We start from the raw sequence: 23,840 nt of genomic DNA on the forward strand, positions 1-23,840 counted from the left end.
GAAAATCCCAGTCCCCACGGTAAAAACCAAGCAGGCCAGTTTTGATTCACTTTCCATCTTTCTTCCAATTTCCACCCACTACCACGAAGAAGATACCAGCCCCGCTACTGAGTGTCTGGAAAATAGAACACCCCCACCCGCCTTCTCCTTATTGTTGTTTTGCTTCAAGATGGGGGACCCAGAAGGAAGATGGGATGATGTGGCCTGGTCCTCCGAAAGACCCCCAGCGTGGCTGGGCACACACGCAGAGGAATAAGCATACCTGCGACAGGAGATAGAGAGAAACCGGCAGGCTGATCTTCGGGCGTTCTCCTCCCTGGGGAGGGTTAGGGGAAAGAGACAGAGAGAAGTCCACGTCACACACACGAGCAGCACAAAACACAGGACGCTAAAAGCTACCTGTCTGAAGGCAAGGCGCCCTGTCCCCGACATCCCCCGTGCCCCCAAGGCTGTTCTTTCCTGGTACTTGTGGGAAGGCCACTCTGCAAGATAAATTCGCAATCTAAGCCCATCTAATACCATCTCTCCCGGCCTCTGTTTTTCCACCTGAGAAATCCTTGAGCATCAGTCACGGATTAGAGGCTAGGTCCAGGAGATGAACTAGCTCCTTAAATGATCAGGAGTGAGAAAGTCCCCCCGGCTGCGGCACAGAGCCCGCCACCCCGCGGAGAGGCCTCTGCTCAGGAAGAGCTTTCAAAATGGGCAAGGAGGGCTTGGGGTCCTCTGGCCTTGGAAGAGCCCGTCGTTTGCAGGCAACCCCAGCGTGCTCCATCCTGTGTCAACCCCGAGAGGGCCTTCAGGGCCCTGCTTTGGTTCAGGCAAGTTAGCTCCCGTGGCCGAGGCCACTGAGGGAGGAAAGGGAAGAAGCAGCATCTACACCCAGGTCTGAAATTTCCAAGTTCCATGCTTTCCCTCTGCCTCCCAGAGCTGCCTCTGGCAGATCTAGTTAGAGCTGCAATTTTCTCCTACTTACTGGTTTTTAGAAAGAATCTCCATGTTCCATCTCCAAAAACAAAGCTATAACCCCCTGGGGCACATTTGCAAAGACTGCCCCCCCCCCCCCCCCCCCCCCGCCCCTGCACAATAGCCAACAGGCCCTGTCCTGCCTCCTGCTGAGGTCACTGCCTCATAACCCTGGGAAGGACTGGGCAGAAATTCTCACAGTGGGATCTGAGAAGGCCAGCTCAGAGCCACCTGGGGGACAGGTTAAAGTTGCAGACTAGTGGTCCACACAGATCCACTGAGCCAAAATCCCTGAGACAGAGAGCAGGTCCCCATGGATGTGCATTTCAACCTCCACACGGGATTCTGAGCCTAACTGGACAGTCACTGCTCTGGGATCTTTTCCGAAGTGCAGGCCCTCCCTTCCCATCGTTCTGTGCAAGTTCTGTGGCTGCCAGGATCTTCTGCAGATCAATTCACTCTGGCGACTATCAGAAAGAATCACCAGGAATGAGAATACCTCAAGTGAAGGATGCAGAGAAACCAAAATCCTAAATTCATAGAGGTTTCCCGTTTCCTTCTGGCGTCAATGTTCTTTCCTCATTCACTTTAACTGCTCCGCTCCCCTACGCACATGCGCATTTCCTCCCAGGCTTCCCTCTCTCCACCTCCCCCTCCACCCCTAGGACATAAAAGGAAAGAAGAACCAGTGCACTTTGAAAGGCATCTCAAGCTCAAAGCCTTGGTCCCTTAGCAAAGTTTGGTCCTCTTCAAGGGGGGGCACGGTGGGGACCAGGTGCCAGACGCACCGTGTCTTGGTTCTCCAGCGAGTACACGTAGAGGGGCAGGAAGAGCCTGTTCAGCAGATGGTCCGTGAGCACGTCATTGAGGAACTCGCAGTTGATGATCAGGATGTCGTTGAGATAGTGCAGGTGGTCCAGGTGCTCGGCCACCAGGTCACTTAGCTTCCCCCGGTTCCGGTGTCTGCCAAGAAGAAGGACTTAAGTCAGTGGGAGTGTTTCATTCACGCAACAAATATTCACCCAGCAAACAGGCTCGAGGGACCCTTACACTGGCCCCACTGGCGACATACACAAAGGGAAAACAGGCAGGTGGTCTGTAATCGACTGCAGGGGACTCCTGGAGTCCCCCCACCCTCTGCGGGGGGCTCACGACAACTCACCCACCACCACCACCACCACAGCCCAAAACAAAATGGGTAAATAAAGCAAAACCCAGCTGCCTGAGCAGCCATTCCACAAGAGTGACCACTAGTCAATGTGGCAAGATCCCACGCCTCCCAAGATAAGGAGTATTATTGGAGCAATAAATCCTCGCTGATTAAAATGCTCCAGAGGGCTTCCAAAGAGAAAAGCAGGTCTTGGCGGCGACCACATCCAATCCCCTGGCCCCAGCATATGGCGGGGTGGGAGGGGGAGTGCGGGGGGGGGGGGGTTGGGGAGGGACAGCGAGAGGATGTGACACTTGACCCCAGGCCCTAGGAGGTCTCTGTCTCCTTCCAGTAAAACAACAAGCATGCTGCTTGGGCCCCACAGCTCATCAGTGTCACACTTTCCAAGAACAGAACCCCCAAAACAGCCAGCAGGCATACCTGCACTACCCCCGGAGTCATGTCTCTTGCAAAGAGCATGCAGCTGTGGTAAGACATTTTGTGTGTATTATAATTATTCCTCAAGTAACAGATGGTCATTTCGGAAGACAAGAAATTAAAGAAGAAAAAGCAAAAGACATTAAGGTCTCCTGTCCAACCACTAAGAGATAACACTTTGGGACTTGTGTCCCTACAGTCTGTTTTCTTATTCCTATCTCTATGTCCCCCTATAACCACATCTAAATGTAGGAAGGATGTATCTCTCCTTCTAACCATATGTGGTGTTGTTGTTGTTTTTTAAGTAAAAATAGGATTTTGTTTCTTTCACATAATTCTTTTTTTAAGATTTTATTTATTTATTTGACAGACTGAGATCTCAGGTAGGCGGAGAGGCAGGCAGAGAGAGAGGGGGAAGCAGGCTCCCCACTGAGCAGAGAGCCCGACGTGGGGCTCGATCCTGGGACCCTGGGACTATGCAAGTCCTGAGCTGAAGGCAGAGACTTTAACCCACTGAGCCACCCACACATCCCTCTTTCACATAATTTTTAAAAATTATTATACTCTAAAAAGCTATTTAATGAATATACAGAGCAAATACATGTTGTAAAGGCTAACAGTATGGTGAGTACCTATAAGCCCACCACCCACCTACCTGAGACTGTGTTCTGTAACCTTTTCCTCCACTTAATTTTAATTAGATACTGTGGAAGTTTTTCTTCAGCAAGACAGTTCACACACTTCACTTTTTAAATCATTACACACTAATTATATATTAAAAGTATATATTAAATATACATATTTATTATATATTAAAATATATGTAGATGGGTTTAAAAGTTAAAAGGTATCGAAAAGCTGATGATAAAACACAACAGCCCTGGCCCAGCCTCCCCCACCCCTGCCTGCTCTCCAGAGAAGGCACCTTTTAACTTTTGAGTTGTATCTGTGGACATTTCCCCACCCCAATAACCTCTAGAAAATCTGCAAGGTCGTCTGTTTTCAAATAGAGTCCTTTAGATATCATATAACGACCTCCTGTTCTGCCGGAACCCTAGACGTTCCCTCCGCACCTCCCCTGATAGTGACCAACAGTCGGTGTTGACATCACCCCAGCCATTCACCGGAGGGCCACACAGACGATGAGAAGTCCGCTTCCTTCCTGGAATAACTTTTTGCCTTTTCTGGAATCCAGTGCCACTTTATGTGTCCCATCCAGGACTACTCATCTCCACGAAGGTCCCGGTTTTCCCAAATGCCCTGCTGGATGTGCCGCCCACCTCTCCTTGCTTCCTTCCCAGTATCAGGGCTCTTATTCTATGGCTTCAGCCCCGTCCCCCAGGAGACCCTTTCCTGGATGCCCTTATTGTCCCGAGCCCGCCCAGGGGAGCCTCTCTCACCAGGGCTCCACTCAGCTGTCACTCTGGGGCAGTGGTTTTCCACGGATGGCGATTTTGCCTCAAAGGAGACATCTGGCGATGTCTGGGGACGTTTTTGGTTGAAACCACTGGAAGAGGGGCACTGCTGGTATCTAGTGGGGGGGCCAGCAATGCTGCCAAACCTCCTACAGGGCACAGGATGGGCCCCCCAGAACCTAGAATTCCCTAGTTCCAAAGATCAATAGTGCCGACTTGGAGGAATCTTGCTCTGATGAATCTTGGATTCATCATTCTGGGCCCAAATTACCATCTTAATCTGCTATGTTGTTTGCCTTTTTTAAACAGCTTCACTGAGATATAATTCCCATACCAAAAAATTCACCCACTTAACGGGTACAATTTCATGGTTGTTAATACATTCGCAGAGTTGTCCAACCCTCCTCCTGATCCACTTTAGAATATTTTTAGCCCCTCCTCCCTAAACAGCCCCGTGTTCCCTTTTCCCCTCAACACACACCCTCCAGCAGCCCTGGGAAACCACTAGTCTACACTCAGGCTCTCCAGACCTGCCTGTTCTGGGCATTTCATGTAAAATGGGGTCACAAGAGCGTGGGCCTTTGCATCTGGCTTCCATCGCTGATTATGATGCTCTCAAGGTCCAAGGACAGCGTGCCAGCTGTTTCTTTTTACTGCCGACTACTATCCCACTGTATGCAAACGCTCCATTGTGTTTAACTGCTCACCAGGTGGCGGATCACCTCACTCTTTTTACCAGTTGCCTGGCGCCCCATTTACAGGTGTGAGGTTAGTGACCCTCTTCCACGCCAGGAGGTATGAGAGTCGTTACTAACTTTCCACAGTTATAAAAAGTGGACGGGTGGGTGGAACGTTTCAGAGGACGTAAGTCCACATTCTGCTGTCGCACAGGGGGGTTCTGCGTTAGTGTTCTGTTCTTCCTCAATGAAAATGGAATTCTCCTGGAACTCCTCCCTCTGCCTGGGAAGCCCACCCACCCCCCTTGCCCTAAGGCAGTTACTTACTCCTCATCGGTCTGCACACAGTTATCAAGTTCGATCACGTGGCTCCCGATGAACCAGACCAAATTGGAGAAGTAAGGAACAGCAGTTTTATCTCGGATATAATGCAGCATGGCCTGGTTATCCACTGAGAAAATCCACAAAAGAAGAAGGAGGGGGAAAAAAAAAAAAAAAGTCAAGCTACCAAAAATAACTGGGGAGATTAAAAAAAAAAATACCAAAACCACAATGAAAAAGCTCTCTGCTATAATCTGAACCGTTTCTGTCTTTCCTGGGAACACTAGAAAAATGGTTATCTTAATCGTGAAACCATACACATCAAGGCAGTGCTTATGCTATTTTTATAGTTAACAAAATGAATTAATTGGGCTAAACATTAATAGTGCAATCAGAAAGCCCACTTATCAGCAGTGCATTTAGAGTGACTACAATGGAAACTACACCATTCTCAGGCAAGTTTCCTTTATTTACACATAAGGATAAGTTAAGAAAGCGGAAAACCAGAAGTTAATAACTTACATGACACTGGAATAAGGAACACGGGAATCGTCATTGAAGGAAAGGCAAAAAACAGACAACAGTTAACAGGGTTAGGAACTGGGATGGTGAGACAGTTGCTCAGAAGGACAGAGGGCGAGGGCAGGAGGCATCTAAAGATACGGGCTGGAAGAGAACAAGAGAAAGGAGCGAGCAGGGGCAGCAGAACTGGGGCTCAGACCAGGGCACAGACTCAGCAGCCGGCTGGGTGGGCTGGTGACTCAGTGAGTGAGGCAGGGCGACCCTCCCCCGCTTGTGAACTAGGGAGCCTGGGCCTCAGCCCCAGGGAGAGGCGCTGTTTCTCAGTGCTGGCCCACCACTGCCTTACAAGCCCGTAGGCCCAGAGCAGCCAAGTCTCTACTTTCAAGTCAGAAATCCAGAAAGTGACCCAAGATCTCCCCCTGTTTAAATACTGGCAACTCTGTATCTTTTCACGGAATACCTAAGCTAATCAAAACACATCTGAGGGCTGGATCCAGCTCTCCAGCCCTCAGTTTGCAACCCTGGTGTGCAGGCCCGGCAGGGGGGAGGGGGGGAGTCCACCTGGCTCTTAGGCTCCTCAATTTAAAGCAATCCCAGAACCAGGCTGGAGTGAGTCCCTGAGGAGTTCCCCTCACCCCAATTAGGGGTCATCGCAAGTAATAACATCATGACTCATAACCCGTGAAGGTCAAAACCCTTTAGTCCTTGAGAATATAGAGTCCCAGCTCCAGTGCGGTGACTCCGGAGGGAATAACCCCAGTGTCAGGCAGAGAAGGCGTGCCCTCGGAGGGCAGTTCCAGGCCAGGAACTTGTGTCCAGCCAGCCTTTGTGCCAGGATGGGCGGGAACCAGTGCAAGGGTTTTCTCCCGGAGGCGAAGTTTTGGGAACTAAGTACACCGTGACAAAAGGGGAATTTGCTGGGCTTTGCAGTTGAGAAGACAATGCTGCCCTCTGCCGTTCGTGACATGAAATACTTCTATACATTATTTAAAGATCCCATAACCCCCGGCTGTATTTAAGTACATTTGACAGCCTGCGACACAAAAATGTAAATATCAATAACATTTAGAAGACAACTAGGCTTTATCTAAGTATCACATGGCTGCTTGGAGCCCCACATGTACCTTTCTTAGGACCTTACTGCTACCGCGTGTCTGTACGGAGACTTCGACATGCAGAACTGAGCACAGGCAAAGGCAGTGGCACAAAACTTCACGGAAGGGGCCTATTAAATGTTCCGTGACTGTAAGTCTTTCATGAGACATGCAACCCCAGCTGTCCTACATGAACTCCTGGCTGCCACCGGAGAACTGTGTATACGGACTCATGACAGCAAATCCCAGCTGTCAAGTTAGAATCAGATGAGGTGTGAGCGCCCAAGGAAGCTTACCTTTGTAGACATTCAAAGTTATGGTTCTTACAGCAATTCGAACCATGCTTTCAGGATGATTGAAAAACTTGATGGCTTCTGTGTACAGGGCAAAGTCATTGGTGTGCTTAAAACAAAAGGAGTACCAAAAATGGGTTACAAACCCAAAGGGCAGGACTCCCCCCACCCAGCTTCCTGAATCCTAACAGACTTCTGCAAAAAATGAAAAAAAATTATCCCCCTTGAACCTTAAGCCAGTGGTTCATTCCCAGTGGCGAATGCGGGAAGGAATGGGGAGGCAAGACTATCCCAGAAGAAACAGAAGAAAGGGTCCTGACAACGCCGGGCCTGGGCTTGTCCATCCTGCCACTTCGCAGCTGCGCGCTGGGTTCTAATATTTCTAAGCCTCTGAGCCTTCGCCTACAAAATGGGGATAACAAATCCCAGTTCACAGCTGCTAGGAATCCCCGAGATGACCGCAGGGGCCGGAGCCTACACCTAACAAGTGCTCAGCACTGAGGCTGGTTGTTACTATTAGAAGCCACTTAAACTAATGAAGGTGCCAGTGTGAAGTTTTACGACATTTGGAATCTCTTCTGGCTAGGACGTTTCTCTATTTAGAAACACTAAAAGTAGACACATTACCATAGAGGAGAAGGATTTAGGGGAATCTGCTGGCATTAAAAAGATATCATCAGAAGGGATCAAAACAGTTCAGAAGCAGAGAACTGCTCTGTTGGGGCCTTGAGAAAAAAGCAGGAGGGCTTCTGGGCCTAGAGCCACGTGAGGCGAGCTCTGCTGCCCTCTCCTGGCCAGTTTTCCCACACAGCTCTGCATCTGTGCTCTAAGGGCACCCACGGGCAGTTGAGGGTGTCGGGAAGAGGCACCAGCCAACCCCCAGCAAGGAGACATCTGTCTAATGAGGGCAATGCCACTGGGAGCACCAGATGGGTGCCCTTAGAAAGTGGCAGCTACAGCACTGGAAATATACAAGAGGGAACTGGGCCCACTCCCGGTGACCAGCAGGATGTTCTACCAGAAGCACTGCCCTGGTCCCAGAATCTCAGGGTCCCAACCCAGTGTACACCAGCCCAGGCTGCCCCTGAGTGGCAGTACCTCTCTCTGGTCTGAATTTCATCTGCCTGGGAGAGCCTCTGGCAAAGACCATCGACATGTCCCTGGACCCGAGCACCTACCATCTGGCAGATACTGGGCCACGGGATGGTCATTTTTCAAAATGCTACACATTTTGTGGTTGTGGGTGATGACTAATAATTCCTCCCTCTGAGCCCAGGTCTTCCCCACTCCTAATCTAGACAAAGAAGATCTCGCCTCCTCCCACGGGGACAGCTGGACAGGTTTCGCCCACACTTAAACGGTATGATTGAGAGGAAGGTCTGACTCTAGAGCAGGGCTGTGCGGCATACATGACCACCAATCAGAAGACAGCTGCCATGCAGACAGCATGTGGCCATGTCACAGCCCACTTCCAGGATGGCCCAGTGACTGTCACCGCCTGTATTCACGTGCTGTCATCCCCTCTCACACCCAGTCAGGGCCCACCAGTGTGACCTAAATAATATGGCAGGAAAGATAGTGTGTGGCCTCTGAGGCTGGGTCACAAAAGCTTGTCTTGGTCTCTTGGATTGCTTATTCTGGGAAAAGCCAGCTGCTGTGCCATGAAGGCACTCAAGCAGCCACTGGAGAAGCCTATGGAACCGAGGCCTCCTGTCAACAGCCATAGGAATGAGCCACCTTGGAAGCAGATCCCCCTGCCCCATCCAGCCTTCACATCCAGTCTCGTGAAAGACTGAGCAGAGCTGTCTTGCGAAGCTGCTCCCAAATTCCTGACACCCCACAGGGGAGATGGGGCCTAATTCTGACCAGGAAGACACAAGAGGAAGTCTGCTGGGGGTACTTCTGGAAAAGAAGTGTTTTTGGAAGTTAAAAAGGAACACAAGAAGGGAAGTGATCTCCTCAGGACTTGTGGCAGTGGTGTGTATGTGATGTTCGGAGCTGCTGCAGCCATCCTGGAGCCATGAGGAGTCGACCCTGAGGATAGCTGCCAATTGTATGGTCAACAGAACAGGCAGATAGATCAACAGCCTGCGTCCTCAATGAAGCAGTTGAGCCACAGGATGAACCAGCCCCAGGAGAGCCGGCATCAGTACCTTTTGGTATGTGAGATCAACTGACCTTATCAAGTTCCTTTCCACTGTGAAAACAGCAACAATTAATTTGCTGAAATTGCTAGTAATTCTCCCAAGGAATACCAGGGACGTTAGCTTGTGAAGGACAACAGTGGGTATGATTTTAAAGAGTCTGGTTTATACTAGGGACTTTGAAGACATCATCTCATTTCATTCAACCCCTGGAAAATCCTGTAAAGTGTAGATGACCATCCCCTTTCTCAGATGAGAAGACTCAGGCTCAGAGGATGGAGACCTCTCTGAGGTCACACAGCAGGGATGTGGCAAAGCCGGGGCTGACCACAGTGCCGGTTTTTCCCATGGGGCAGCACAACCCCAAGTTAACTTTCAGGCACTTCTCCCTGCCGAGAACGCAATGCTCTCGGGTAGCACAAACTGATTTTTACATTCAAAACAGAGAGGGGACTTCTAAATTTAAAAAAAAAAAAATTTTTTTTTTTTTTAAAGCAGGTCAAGGTCAAACAGTGTCATTATGAAAATCAGGTAACGGTGAGCACACAAGTGCTTTGTCAAACAGACTGAGGCCACCCAGCCCAAAGGTTCCACTCTGACCGGCTAGCTTGACACCCCAAATGCACGGTACCTTTCTGGAACTCACTTACCTCATTGTAAAAGAAATGGACGGTGTGGTTGTTGAGTTTTAACGAAAGTGTTTTCAGAAATGATATATAATATGCCATAATCTCTTCATCAGAAAAATCAAACTTATGGACAATGATAGAATTTACATAGTTATTAGAGAGCAAATAATCTGGAGGGAGGGGGAAAAAAAAACAAAACACAAAGCAAAACAGGTTAATTCGTGCTGGAGGAAAGCTAAGCAGACAGAGTCAGCTAACAGAGGGCTGACTGTGCTCGAAGCCATCAAGCCTCTGGGTCTCTGGGGTTTTAACAGGCCAACTGGGAGCAGCCTTACCCTTAGGCAACACAGAAATCAGGCAGCCACTAGGTGCAGCCTCAAGCAAGTTCAAGAGCCAAGGGAGAGAAAGACCCAGGCTACCCCTCCCTCCTACACCAAATAGAAAAAACCTCTGAACACTTTTTTCCTTCGTGATGAAGTTCAGCATAGAGCCGGGGGTAGGGAAGAAGTATGGGTATTTTCACAAACCACCCACAGATGAGGGGAAAACACTGTATTTGATGAAAAGTTGCCCCATGTTGGCAGCAAGAGTCACACTGCCATCCCTGAATGCTACAAAGGGCTATGGGACTTTTTTTTCTCCCCATACAGCAAGGTGATTCCCTAAAAGCTGCTTGATGCAGAATCCCTCCCACACGCCCAGGACCAGGCTCAGGGCTTTACATGGTCACCACAACAATCCGATCCAGCCCAGCAGGTCCCATTCTCCCCATTTTGCAGAGAAGTAAAAAAAAAAATTCAGAGAGGTTGATTAACTTTGCAGAGGTCACACAGACCGTTAGTCCCAGAGCTGGGATTGCAAGTCAGGTACTAGTTCAAAGCGTGTGTCAATGTCATGCACTAATGGGGCCCAATAATGAAGATTGGGTGGTGAGGGCCTAAAGTACGGGGGCCAACTACAGAACAGCCACCCCCCCACCCCCCAAATCCCCAGCCCCTGCAGAAATGCAGGCCCAGCACCGGGGGAGCCTCCAGCTATGCAAGGGAAGCTGGAAGACATCCGAAGGCTGCATCCCGACTGCAATGGTGGCCGCGGGACCAGCTAGTTTTTCGTGCCGGACAGTGGGCTGGAACCTAGGGGCCTGCAGTTCACGATCCGGGCCTTGGGTCCTCTCCAAACAAGCCTCGGAGTCCTCCCCAGCCACCCTGCAAAGCGGGCGCTGCTCCCCACTACTGTGGGCTGCCAGCCCGTGAGCTCTGCACCATCCCACCTTCGCTGCCCTCCATGGTTAAAGACAGAATGGGATCGACAACCGTACCTGCAGGCACACAGGGTTAAAGCGGTGCAGCTCGGTGGCTGGGAGCCTGGCTACTGACCCACGGCCTAGCATCACATGGGGCTCGTCAGACACAAGGCATCTTGGGCCCCAGCCCCATGCCCTGACTCAGATCTCTGCGGTGGACTTAGTACACTCCGCATGCTAAGGAGCTCTGCTCATGGGGCGCCTGGGTGGCTCAGTCAGTAAAGCCTCTGCCTTTGGCTCAGATCGTGATCCCAGGGTCCTGGGATCGAGCCCTGCATCGGGCTCCCTGCTTAGTGGGGAACCTGCTTCTCCCTCTCCTCCCCACTTAAGTTCAAGCTCGTGCTTTCTCTCAAATAAATAAAATCTTTACCAAAAAAAGGGGGGGTGCGCTCGTATTTCAGAGGCCTCGCATTTGATGGGGACTTAGATCCACGCTACCCCTGCCACTTCCTAGCCGGTGACCCTGGAAAAGCCACTCACCCGCCCCACTCTCCAGTCCCCTTATCTAAAAACAGGAGTAACAGTACCTTCTCCTTGGTCTGCTGTGAGAGCTAAAGAAGACGGAGCACTAAGGACAGCGAGGGGCACAAAGCAAGCACACCGTGATGGCAGCTGCCACCGTTCGTCTTAGTGCTCCCGGGCGGAGGCTCCCAATTTCCACCACGGGCCCTCCGGCCCCCAGGACTAAGCACACTTGCTCTCGGGGTGGGGGGCAGGAAACAGACCGTTACTTGGTCCCAAGGAGGTATCCAACCTAAACCAAAGTACAGCTCAAAAGGCTGACGTCACCTAATGCACCCCGAGGAGCCTTCCAGAGGCCCGGCATGGTGAGAGGGGCCAACAGGGCCCACCGCTGGGTCGTGTCCTCAGAGCCAGCCCTCAGGAAAGCCACTGCCTTCGGGAAAGCATGCTGGGTGTTCCTGGCTTTAGACAGGTCCTGCAGTCTGTCGTCTTAGCACGGTTTTCAGTACCTCCTGATTCTGACAATTCCTGAGGCAAATCATGGGGCTCTAAGAGAGGAGGCAGTGGATCTGGGCTGGGAGTCCTGAGAATCTTGATTGACTTAACTGTTTAAAAATGACACTACACGTATCACAACTCTTACATGTACAGCTGGATATGTGGGGAAACGTACAGAAAGGTGAACCTTAAATCCAAATACCTGAGTACTTTTATGTATATAAATACAGTCTGTGTACATATACACACATAAATAAATACATATATGTATGTGTATACATATGTATATACAAACACACACATTTACACACTACAGATCTTAGGTGTCTTGATGAACTTCTGCAAACATATACACCACGTAAGAACCATCCAGATCAGAAAGAACCCATGTCTAGCTCCGCAGAAACCCCCTGATAGGCTAGCCAATCCCCTCCCCTGCCCACAAGCCCGTTTGACTGGGATCACGCAGACGTGTATTGCCGGCTCTATAGCTTCATAATCATGGACCATCACGGATAAGCTTCCCATGTCTGGCTGCTCTCACCAGTCACATCTGAGAGGTACCCGCATTGCCTCACGCAGCAGGGCACTAATTCACTCCTTTCCTCCATTTGGCTATGCAGTGCTCTATTGTTTGCACAGTCCACAACCTATCCGCCTGGACTTTTAGCTTGTAACAAGTAGCCCAGGTGATGCTGAGGCCTTCTTCCCTGTTCTGTCCTTCTGGCTGTGGCTGGGGATGAATGAGCTGGCAGGAGGACGGACTACGGTGATGTCACGGGGAGCCCCACTGTGACCGGTTGGTGGCTTCCGGGCCACCAGAGGCACAGACGCTCAGACTACAACCACGAGCCTCCGGGCTGCACTCGAGCTGGAAAAGCCGTGCACTCCCATCATTCCCCGGTGGGGACTTTTCCAGGGTCTCCACGCGATGACTCTGTGGGTGGTGAGGGCCACTGTGGGGGCAGCCGAGGTGCCTCTATTATTGGGCTGGGATTTTTTGCCTACCCCCTCCCTGGGTGGCCGACTTTCTGTGGTATCCTTTTCTCAATCCAGGAGTCTCTAAGTAATCTCACTCCCTCGGGCCCTCTGTGACTTAGGTTACCAAAATCGACAGGCGACAGGTGCACTCGTGAAATGGCTGCTGGTAATAATGAAAACCCGGAAACCACCTTGAGGCCCGTGGGCAGGCTGAAGAACGCAGGGCTCAGCAAGACGCAGCCGGGGAGCCCCACTAAGTGGGGGCACGTGAACGGGCTGCATGAAAATCTAAGATACAGCAGCAAGTTGGGAAAACGGAAAACAAATGGCAAAATGCTCTGTGTCCACTGAACCGTGAAGGAGACGCTCGGTAGAACTTTTGTTTTCTATATTCTCGTACCGTTTGATTTTTTTTGTTGTTTTAGAATGAGGACGTTTTCTTCCTATGACTGGAAGATAAAAATAAAAGCCAAAGTCACGTGTCCTCCTCACCGGCCCCAGATCGAAGTGCTGTAAAAGGCGGTGATGTGTGTGCCGCTTCCGCAGGGTTTAGGAAAGTGCTCCGGTGAGTTTTCCCTAAAGACAGCGGCGTGTGCCTGCGTTTCTTACAGCACGGCCCCCTTGTCCAGTCCTAATTCAAAAAGAGCTATGATCCAGAAACTCCAGCATATCCTACCGTCCCAACTACTGAAGCTAGCTGGGCTAAGACAGGGTTACCCGAGAACAGACATTTGGGGTAACGCTGGATTTCAGGATAAAAGCAGCTCGAGGGGCGCCTGGGTGGCTCAGTGGGTTAAAGCCTCTGCCTTCAGCTCGGGTCATGATCCCAGGATCCTGGGATCAAGCCCCACATTGGGCTCTCTGCTCAGCGGGGAGCCTGCCTCCCCCCCCCTCTCTCTACCTGCCTCTGCCTGATTGTGATCTCTCTGTCCAATAAATAAATATTAAAAAAAAAAAAAAAAAGGCAGCTCGAGTATACACCTCCACCTGCCAGACCCCAGGCTCCGTTCTGCACAGCCACTGTCACGCTGAACCCTCACAACACCACAGTCTCCAGATACAAGATCATCTCCACTTCACAGAAGCTGCAGCTGAGAGCCGAGAGTCCACCCCCGGAGCACATGCAAGGCCGATGTGGCAGAGTGGGGCCTGGGACCTGGTGGGTCAGAGTCCAGGGCCTGCACCCCCGAGCTGGGTCTTCCCCGCTCAGAGTTCTCAGAAACCGCACACAATTTATATCCAGGGTAACAAAAGTTGTTAACGCGGGAAACCACTCAGGGAGAGTGAGTCAACTCATGTGTCAACTCTCGCTCGTTGGGAAGCGTGAGCAGACTCCTGGGGCGGCAGCGCCACCTAGTGGCTGCTCCCGGAGCCGCGTGCACAGCCCTTCCCTGCCTCTCCCTGCTTCCTCCTGAGGGAGAATGCCGCCATCTCTACTTCTACCTCCATCTCTACCTCCTTCCTCTCCCCCAACCCCCTGCACCGAAACTTTTTCTAAACCCGTCTTGGGGACCTACAGCCTGCCTTTGACACAGACATTCAGTCACTTGTCTTCTTTTCCCTGCTACCGGCGGGCAGGGCCTGGGACCTGCGTAGCCGTCTTGGAGTAATAAAGCTGAGGTCAAGCAGCAAGGAAAAGGAGCTAACCAGGTTTCTTGCCCCTGGCTCTGCTGACATTGGGGGCTAGATAATCCTTTACTGTGGGGAGCTGTCCTGTTTGATGTTTACCAGCACCCCTGGGCTCTACCCACCAGATGCCAACACCCCTCCACCCCCTACCACAACCGAGAATGTCCACAGGCACTGACAAATGCCCTCCGGGGGCACAATCACGCCCAGCTGTGGACCACTGAACTACCTCCGCTGGCCTGAGGCCCTTCTGGATTCTGGCCTGGCTAGAGCGGTCCCCACAGGCTGCGGAATGGAACTCCCTGGGCACCAAACGGACAGCACCTGCCTGGAAGGGCGGCTGTTTCAGACAAAGAGCTCAGGCTTGGTGAGGGCAGAGAAGCCGCTCAGGAGCCACATCCTTGCCCCCCAGGCAAGTCAGCTGCCAAAGCCCACCCCCTGCAAGCCCTGGGCTATTCTTTCCTTGCCCTGCTTCTTCTAGAGCTTACTCCATTGGCTAATGATTCAGCGATCCCAGCAAATTATAAAGAAAAATGCGAACAGCCCAGAGTCACAGAGCAGAGGGGAGCACCCCCAGCCCTTCACAGGCATAAACAGTGTTATGGACCGAACTGCACGATATAACCATTCACGCTGGGAAGCCCTACCGCTGTGAGTGTATTTAGAGAGAGCGGCCTTAAGGAGGTAATTAGGGTTAAACAAGGTCCTAGGATGAGCCCCTGATCAAAGACTCCTGTCCTTCTAAGAATAGGAAAAGACACCAGAACTTTCTCTCCATGCACACACATGAAAAGATAGGCCACACCAGTAACAAGGCGACCGACAGTCATCTACAGACCAGGAGAGAAAGGCCTCACCAGAAACCGCCCCAATGGCACCTAGGTCTTGGACTTCAAACCTCAGGAACTCTGACAAAGTCAGTTTCCGTGGTCTCGGCCCCCAGTCTAGGACATTTTGTTACAGGAGCCCAAGCACACAGACACGGACAGGAAGCACAAACATGCAAAAGGCGACACGAAGTCCACGCCGGGCCCCACGCTGCCAGAGCTCAGCGGTGGGAGGGGAAGGGCTTGTCCTTACACAGGGAGGTCTCGTGACTGATATTCTCGAAGAGGATGTTCAGGGTCTGCAGCAGCTGAACGCACACATAGCGGCCTGACTTCTGCCGCAGGATGTTCAGGAAGAAAACAAACATGTTCTTCTCCAGGAAGAAGCTGGGGAGAGAACAAGAAGGCGTCAGTGATCTGCTTCCACACGTGCAAATACACATCATCTGCTGATCACGTGCGCCGCACACGGCGCGGACCGTCCCTGACCCCCAGAGGCATCTGCAAGGCCCTGGCTTCCCGGGGGACACCATCATCCCCCCAAGCTAAAGACGGGCTCTCGCACTCTCTCCCTGCAATGACAGCGCAGCAGTGATCCGCGGAAGCAGAAAGGGGAAGATCTCTACGTGCTAAATGATGACGCAGTTACCTACCTGAGCTGAGAAACCCGCCAGGCCGCTTTTCCCATCCAATATTCTCTTTTCTTAGTTTTCCTTACTAGGTCTCCTTCCTTTACTTTCCTATCTTTGCATGTTAAACAGCACCACCTAGAATTACCTACAAAGACTCAAGACAATGCTAATAAGAGTTTCCAAATCTGGGGGGAAAGAACTGGAAGGGATTGAAGGGGTTGGGGGGCTACCCAGCCCCCAGGTCAGCTTCTGCCTCTCTTGTTCTAGACAGGACATCTGTCCACAAGCAGCCTGGGGACATGGACTTCTGGGGGTACGTGCTGGCTCTTTTAGTCTTGCAATGGAGACAGAACCCTGATGCCTTTCTTGAAAGGCAGAAAATGGTGTTTTCTAGTTATGTGTTCTCAGTGTGCTAGCTAAGACCAGGTAACTGCTCATCTGGATGACTGGGAACAGGTCCCTGCAGTGACAAGTGTCTGTCACTTGGTTCCAGTGGGGGGGTTCTCTCCCCCGTCGGCTGTCAGCTCCACAATGGCAGGATCATGGGCCTGGCTCTCGCTCAGTGCTGCATAACTTCTGTTTGAATTCATGAAAAGGTAAACAAATAAGCAAACCAGAAAAACATGAACGCAAACCTTTTCCAATTCTGATTCTGGGAGCCTGCCTACCTAAAAGAGCCATGCACGCTGACCCTCAGAACATGGCTATCATTTGACCTATTTTGTCTTCCTTTGCTTCAGGCTGAAGAAATCAGTGACTCGCAAGCACACCCCAGCAGGCTCACTGCGGCACCGTGACCAACCTGGGAACTTGTTAAAATGTCTATATCGAGATCTGGCCCACACGGGCAGATTCTGCAGGTCTATTGCGAAATCCAGGAGCCTGGATTTTTAAAACTCCCTAGAGGAGGGAGGGGTTCCTTGGAAAAATGGCTAATTCTAGATCTGGGGCACGGAAAACACAAGAGGAGCGTGCCGCATCTTAGAGTGCCGGAAAGTAAGGAAGTGCTCAAAAAAACCAGAAGGATGGGGTGTGGCAAGGAACACAGGACCCGAACCCCAAAGGGCCCCCAAGTGCCCAGAGACAGACCTGGAACAACACAAAAAATAGCAAAGTACGGGATCACAAAGTCTATCACAGCATTGTGTTGTAATTTAGTATTAGTAACACAATGTTTAGTAACAGTACTGGATCCACAGTCTACTTCAGTCCAAAGCATAGAACAAACATCCACAAGCCCATATTAATACAAATAAATGACTAGAAAAATAGACAGGGAGAGGAGACCAGTCTTCCATGCAGAAGAATTTCAAATAATGTATGTAGATACTCACCACCCCCTTCTAGAAGGTAGAGCTAAATTCCCCCCACCCCCAGGTGGGCTAAACTGAAGGACTCTCTTTCAAAGAACAGTGCAGGGAAAGGGGAGAAGAGTAGCTTTAGGGCAGAAAAACCTAGCCGGATACCACCTTAAGCAAGAGATCAGATTAACCTCACCAGAGAGCAAGGGAACATCTTGACTGCTGATACTATGGGATGAAAAGCGCACTGCCCCTCTGTGTGGTCTTCTCCCCCACAACCCCCCTGGCTAATCCTGAGAAAGGCATCACAGAAACCCAGACGGGGGCAGGGGGCTTTCTACAGGACCCTTGGCCAGGACTTCTCAAAACCATCAAGGTCAGGAAAACAAGACTGAAGATTTGTCACAGCTGGCAGAGGCCAGGTAGATGTGACAACGAGATGCACTGTGGGAGCTGGGCTGTGTTCCGAAAGCAGCAAGGGGCTCTGCATGGAAAAACTGGCAAAATCCAAATCGAGTCTGGAGTTTACTCAACATGAACACGTCAGGGCTAGCTTCTCTGTTTCCACAAATGCACCCCAGTCAGATAAAACATGGACAGTGGCAGAAGACAGGAGAGGGCTGTTTGAAAACTTCCTGTACCATCCTTGTGACCTTCCTATAAATCTAAAATTATTCTAAAATAAAGAAATGGATGAAAAATAAATTCTCGGGGCATCTGAATGGCTCAGAGGGTTAAGCCTCTGCCTTTGGCTCAGGTCATGATCTCAGGGTCCTGGGATCAAGCCTCGCATGGTGCTCTCTGCTCAGCAGGGAGCCTGCTTCCCCCTCCCCGTCTGCCTGCCTCTTTGCCTACTTGTGATCTCTCTCTCTCTCTGTCAAATTAATAAATAAAATCTTAAAAAAAAAAAAAGAAAAGAAAAATAAATTCTCCTGGGGACCCTATCAGGGAACCATTTAGGAACTGCTGGGCTCAGCAGTTTTTCTGAGACAACAGATGGGCTCAGAAAGTCCAAGCTGGTCAAGGGGAACACGGTTTCTAATCTTTAACCCAAAGGTCATTCACATTTCCAAAACACACACCAACCAACCAATCAATGCCCTGTGCATCTGCAAAGGAAGCCAGTGGCATTTGCAACACAACACCTCCCTCCTTACTCGTGTTTTCCTTTGGGGAAAAGGCCAGTGTCACAGGTTTGATTTTCCCAAAAATAGCTTTATCTTAGATAACCCTACTGATGAAAACAGAGAGCTAGCTGGAAAATCAGAATATCTAATAAGAAGCCAGGCGGGAGACAGAACACCTTTATTTGTTTTAGACGGGTTTTTTAAGTGGCCTCAATACTGAGAGTTGAGATTATTTGATATAAAAATAAAATCTGTGTTTGGTGGCTGTCATAACCCAGATCCCTCTGTACTCAGACACAGAGACAGGTGTGCTGGGGCAGCAGTCCACGGCTTCCAGCCTGGACTTTTGAATTGTCCCATAATGCAGATTTCTTTATAAATCATCATGGGCTAACAATTCTTGACTGCCTACTCTGTGCCAGGCACTGGGCAGGAACTTTCTCTATGAAGATGAAGAGGGGCGCCTGGGGGGCTCAGTCGGTTGAGCATCTGACTCTTGATTTCAGCTCAGGTCACGATCTCAGGATGGTGAGACCCAAATCTGCGTTCAGACTTCACCCTGTGCATAGAGCCTGCTTAAGATTCTCTCTCTGCCCCTCCCCCCTTTAAAAAAATGAGGAAACTGAGGCTGGCCTACAACTGCTCACCGAGGAAGTACACGAATGAGGAGAAGCCCCTTCGCGGCTTACCAGTGTGCGACCCTGAGCAGAAATGGTGATAGTCAGGACACGAAGGCCCCCACCCCCGGGGCAGCAGGGAGATTTAGATTATCTCATGGAGAGCTCAGCACTGGGCCCAGTAGTAAACACAATAAAGATGAGCTCTTCGTGTCTCTCCAGGGCAAGGTCCCTCCAGTTCACTTAGAAGCTAACTTTTCTCCTTCCCTTGGGAAGACTGTCGGACACTATTGAGAAAATTATCCATCATGTTTTCAGATTTTGGGACACTCATTTCCCTGAGGTTCCCACTGTCAGCTTACGTTTCTCCAGTGCTTCAAGGACATTTTCTATACAGATATAGATAGAAATCTGCAGAAGACCCAAACGGGTGTCAAATCCTGACGTCATCAGCAATGACTCATGGCATACATTTGGGAAAATATTCAAAGGAAGGAGAGGCAAAAAACGAGAAACATGGGAAACTCTTACTCAAATACAGAGCTGTCATTTTGATCTCCCCAGATCAGGATCTCAGTGATGGAACGGATGGTCTCCACTAGTAGGTTCCGGTTCTGTTCTGTGACTGTGGTGTTTTTGGTCAAGACATGATACAAATACCTGAAAAAAAGCAAAGAAAATTAAGGATTACTGACCGAAATACACACCAGGCTCAACGACTACTAGTGATTTTTGGGGATAATCTGGCTGTGCTTTTTCGGATGTGGTTAGCCCAACTCTCATCCAGAGGAGAAATAACTCGCCACCCAAAAAAAAAAAAAAAAAGGCAGACAATGCTGGGAAATGTTAACTGGACACACGCTGACCCAAACAGATGTAAGAGAATCATTGAGCTCTTGAAGACAGCCATCCTCAAGCGTCAGTGTGCAAGATAATCACCTAGATGGTTGGATAAAGTGGGTTACTGGAGCCCACCCGGAGACTCAGAACCATCAGGACTCTCTAATGCTGGAGCAGCCACAGGAGACACATGGCCCAGGCTGAGCATCATGTATAAAACCCTCAGCCAAGCTGATGCAGAGGTTTAGAGAGACGGAGGCTCAGATAGGGAGAGGAGATCGCAAAGCCGGTTGTTGGGGCAAAGATTGCGTACAATCAAGACGATCCTTGGGGGGTCCCTGGGGGGCTCAGTCAGTTAAGCGTCCAACTCCTGATTTTAGCTCAGGTCATGATCTCAGGGCTGTGGGATTGAACCCCATGTTCAAACATGTTGGGCTCTGTGCTTAGTTCGGAGTCTGGCCCTCTCCCTCTGCAGAAGAAGAAGAAGAAGAAGCAGCAGCAGCAGCAGCACCAGGTAGGGCACTCAGGTAAGCATCTCAATCTGGGTTTCAGTGGAGGTCATGATCTCCCCACTCTGGGCTCAGCAAGGAGTCTGCTTAAGACTCTACCCTCCCTCTGCCCTACCCCCCACTACGCATGCCAACAGTGTCTCTCTCTAAGTCAGTCAGTCTTAAAAAAAAAAAAAAAAATCATAGGGCATCTGGGGTGGCTCAGTCGTTAAGTGTCTGTCTTCAGCTCAGGACATGATCCCAGGGTCCTGGGATCGAGCCCTGCATCCAGCTCCCTGCTCAGCGGGAGACCTGCTTCTCCTCCAACTCCCCCTGCTTTGTGTTCCCTCTCTTGCTGTGTCTCTCTGTCACAAATAAAATCTTAAAAAAATGAAAAGAAAAAGACAACCCTTGGAATGCCCATCAGAACTCAGAGCTCAAACAGAGTGGGTTACCCTCAGTTCAAGGCACTGACCTCCCCTGCCGGGTACCCACTATGAGGTGGGTCTGGGAGGCTACAGCACGGAGCCTCACCCACCCACATTCTCCTGGGAGGCCTCTTCGGCTCCAGACCTGTACTGCTGGGGTAGAGGCAGGTGGACCGGTCCCACCCTCCAGCCTCTACCGGTGTCAGCGCAACCGGAAGAATCACTGAGGCCCATCCTGGGTGGTGTGGGGACTAGAGTCTGGCCAGATGCCCCAGGAGTACCACGCACACAGCTTTAAGAGCGTCCTTATAAAATGGCCAGACTTCCCTCTTTTCTATGGTGCAGTCCTGTTCCACTGTGTCTATACACCATTCATCTAGCGACGGGCACCTGAGCTCTTTTCCATAATTGGCCTGTTGTTGATAATGCTGCCCTAAATCTCGGGGTGCATGTATCCCTTCCAAGGAGACTTGAGGATGTGGACACCCCGGCTCCCAAAGGTGCTGCCGCCCCTCCCTCAGGGTCGTCCCTTTTTTTTTTTTTTTTTTTTAAAGATTTTATGTTTAAGTCATCTCTAAACCAACATGGGGTTCGAACACACAACCCTGAGATCAAGAATCTCACCGACTGTGCCAGCCAGGCGCCCCCTCCCTTCAATATTTTTGTGTCTGATGTGGATGAAGCTAGAGAGTATAACACTAAGCGAACTAGGTCAGTCAAAGAAAGACAAATACCATAGGAATTCACTCCTAGATGAAATTTAAAAAACAAAACAAACCGGGGGAAAAAAGAGAGGCAAACAAAGAAACACACACTTAACGTTAGAGAACACGCTGCTGGTTAGCAGGAGGGAGGTGGGAGGCGGTGGAGGGGGAGGGGTGACACGGGGGATGAACAATGTCACTAAAGTCTACACCTGAAACTAATTACATTGTTAACCAAGTGGAATTTAAATAAAAACTTGAAGAAACAATTAAAAATAATAAAATAAAAAGCATCTCCAGGGTCCCCAGACTGACTTTAGCTGTCCTGGTTTGGGAGGAAAAGAGGGACTCCAAGAGGGACTGACTGGAGAGGAGTCACCTTCTGACTTGTTTGATGGCTTCCTTCACTTTGGAGGTGGGGCTGATGAGAGCAAGGCAGGGGACTAGACAGGATCCTACCATCGAAAATCTCTGAAAATGGGTAGGGTATACAGACACAGAACCTTGCAGATGGCACAGTCAGGCCTAATCTGCTTTGCGGGGGTGGGCTTTATTGAAAATTGTTGCTCTTTGTTATATTTTAAAGACAAAACAATGAGTCCCTTAATGATTGAATCAAAGATTCACGCAACGTTCAACACAGTAACTCCACACAGCTCTCCAAATACAGAAATCTCCCGGACCTGTGTCCAAATCCACCAGCAGGGCTGCACCCGGGCATGGCGGCCAGCTTCCCCCTGTGTGAAATCGCCTCCACGGCGCCGAGGCACCCTGGATGAATTACAGGAGGACCCACTCGTGAATCTCTGCCTCCACCTCCCCTCCCATGCATTTTCCCCAAGAAGTTCAAAGAGCGGAGTTTTCCCCAAATTGTGCTCCAAGGGTCCCCTGCATCAGAATCCCCCTTTCAGTTGCGGATTCTAACTCCCCACCCCAGACACACCCACCGAAGCCGATGCCTGGGCGCAGGGCCCCAAGTCTGCATTCTGAACCAGCTCCCACTAAGGTTTCAGCGTCGCTGCATTCACTCACCTCACCCCATGGCCGTCAGTGGCACTCGGCATGTGACCCACAGTGTGCCCCCTACTCTGCTGGACAGGCATCGTTGGCAGCTCGGGGGTGAGGGGAGGGGGAGGGCAGATCCTCCCCACTCCAGCATTTCCTTCTGGGGAGATGATGGCATCTACAGCACCCCACTAACACATTCCTGGCCCGGTGGAAGAGGCGGTGGCTTTTATGGCTCCGAAGACACCCCCCTCCCCCGAAAAAGGGATAGGAGGGCTTAAAAGTCTTTAAGACCAGGGGCACCTGGATGAATTACAGGAGGACCTGTACAGGGCATCCTGGGTGGCTCAGTGGGTTAAGCCTCTGCCTTTGGCTCAGGTCATGATCTCAGGGTCATGGGATTGAGTCCCCGCATGGGGCTCTCTGCTCAGCAGGGAGCCTGCTTGCTCCTCTCTCTCTGCCTGCTTCTCTGCCTACTTGTGATTTCCGTCTGTCAAATAAATAAATAATCTTTAAAAAAAAAAAAAAAAAAAAAGGTCTTTAGGACCAGCCCTGACTTCAATTCCTGGCATCTCTTGGGAACGCCTGTGTTGAGAAGCGGGGCAGGTGTGCTGAACTAAGGATATGCAGGTGAATGAAGAGGCACCAGCCACCCACACGGGGGCAGCAGGTAGCTCCCTTCATACAGGCGCTCCCACCTCCGGGAACACGAGGAAGTGAAACCCATGGGGTCGTTTTGATCAAACGCATCGTTTCAATACACCCATGCAAAGGAAGGAGAGTCACAAGATTTATTCCTTACAAATCTCAGAAGCTGGGGGCCAGGGGTCCGGCGATGAGCCAGAGGATGGGCAGTTCTCCAGCCCTGGTCACGGGAGCAGGAGACAGACAGCAGGGTAGCAAGCACCTGTTACTGTGAAGTCTGTTTCACCTTGCAATTTTTACTTAGCATACATCTAGAACTGACCTTTCTGTGTACGGTGTAAGACACTGGCCAAAATTCACTTTCTCCATATGGAAATCTGCTTGATTCAGCATCATTTAATGAAAAGGTCCTGAATTCTCCAATGCACTCTAATGTCACCTCTGTCATTTCTCGATGACTGCACGTGTGGAAACTCTTTCTGAATGCTCTAGTTCCAATGATCATGTACTTTTCTCCTGATATCACACTGATTATTGCAGATTTATGAGAAATCCTGCTGTGTGATAATGGAAGTCCTCGAACTCTTCCCCCTCTGTTTTTTCATTATTATATTGGCTATTCCTGGCCCTTTACAGTTCCATATGAATGTTAAAATCACCTTCTCAACTTCCACAAAAATACGTGCTAAGATTTCTTTTAAGATTGC

At 50.4% G+C, this 23,840-nt stretch overlaps 1 protein-coding gene across 9 annotated transcripts in view; it reads right to left on the reverse strand.

The window, feature by feature from the left end:
- CLEC16A (C-type lectin domain containing 16A) overlaps positions 1-23,840 on the reverse strand; it is a 215,145-nt gene that overhangs the window by 182,875 nt on the left and 8,430 nt on the right. For 8 of the 9 annotated variants that reach the window (XR_009407029.1, XR_009407030.1, XR_009407031.1 and 5 more), the window contains exons 2-8: positions 19,555-19,683; positions 15,600-15,733; positions 9,668-9,816; positions 6,877-6,982; positions 4,971-5,094; positions 1,752-1,926; positions 263-316 (exon numbers count right to left, since the gene is read on the reverse strand). Coding sequence is in view for 6 of the 9 variants with exons in the window: in XM_059415313.1 (XP_059271296.1) it covers positions 263-316; positions 1,752-1,926; positions 4,971-5,094; positions 6,877-6,982; positions 9,668-9,816; positions 15,600-15,733; positions 19,555-19,683 (871 nt within the window). In the remaining 3 variants the exon portion in view is untranslated. The remainder of the gene's footprint in view (positions 1-262; positions 317-1,751; positions 1,927-4,970; positions 5,095-6,876; positions 6,983-9,667; positions 9,817-15,599; positions 15,734-19,554; positions 19,684-23,840) is intronic. The other variant, XM_059415315.1, reaches the window with a different exon arrangement.

This window comes from Mustela nigripes, chromosome 11, assembly GCF_022355385.1.
Source record: "Mustela nigripes isolate SB6536 chromosome 11, MUSNIG.SB6536, whole genome shotgun sequence".
NCBI lineage: Eukaryota > Metazoa > Chordata > Mammalia > Carnivora > Mustelidae > Mustela > Mustela nigripes.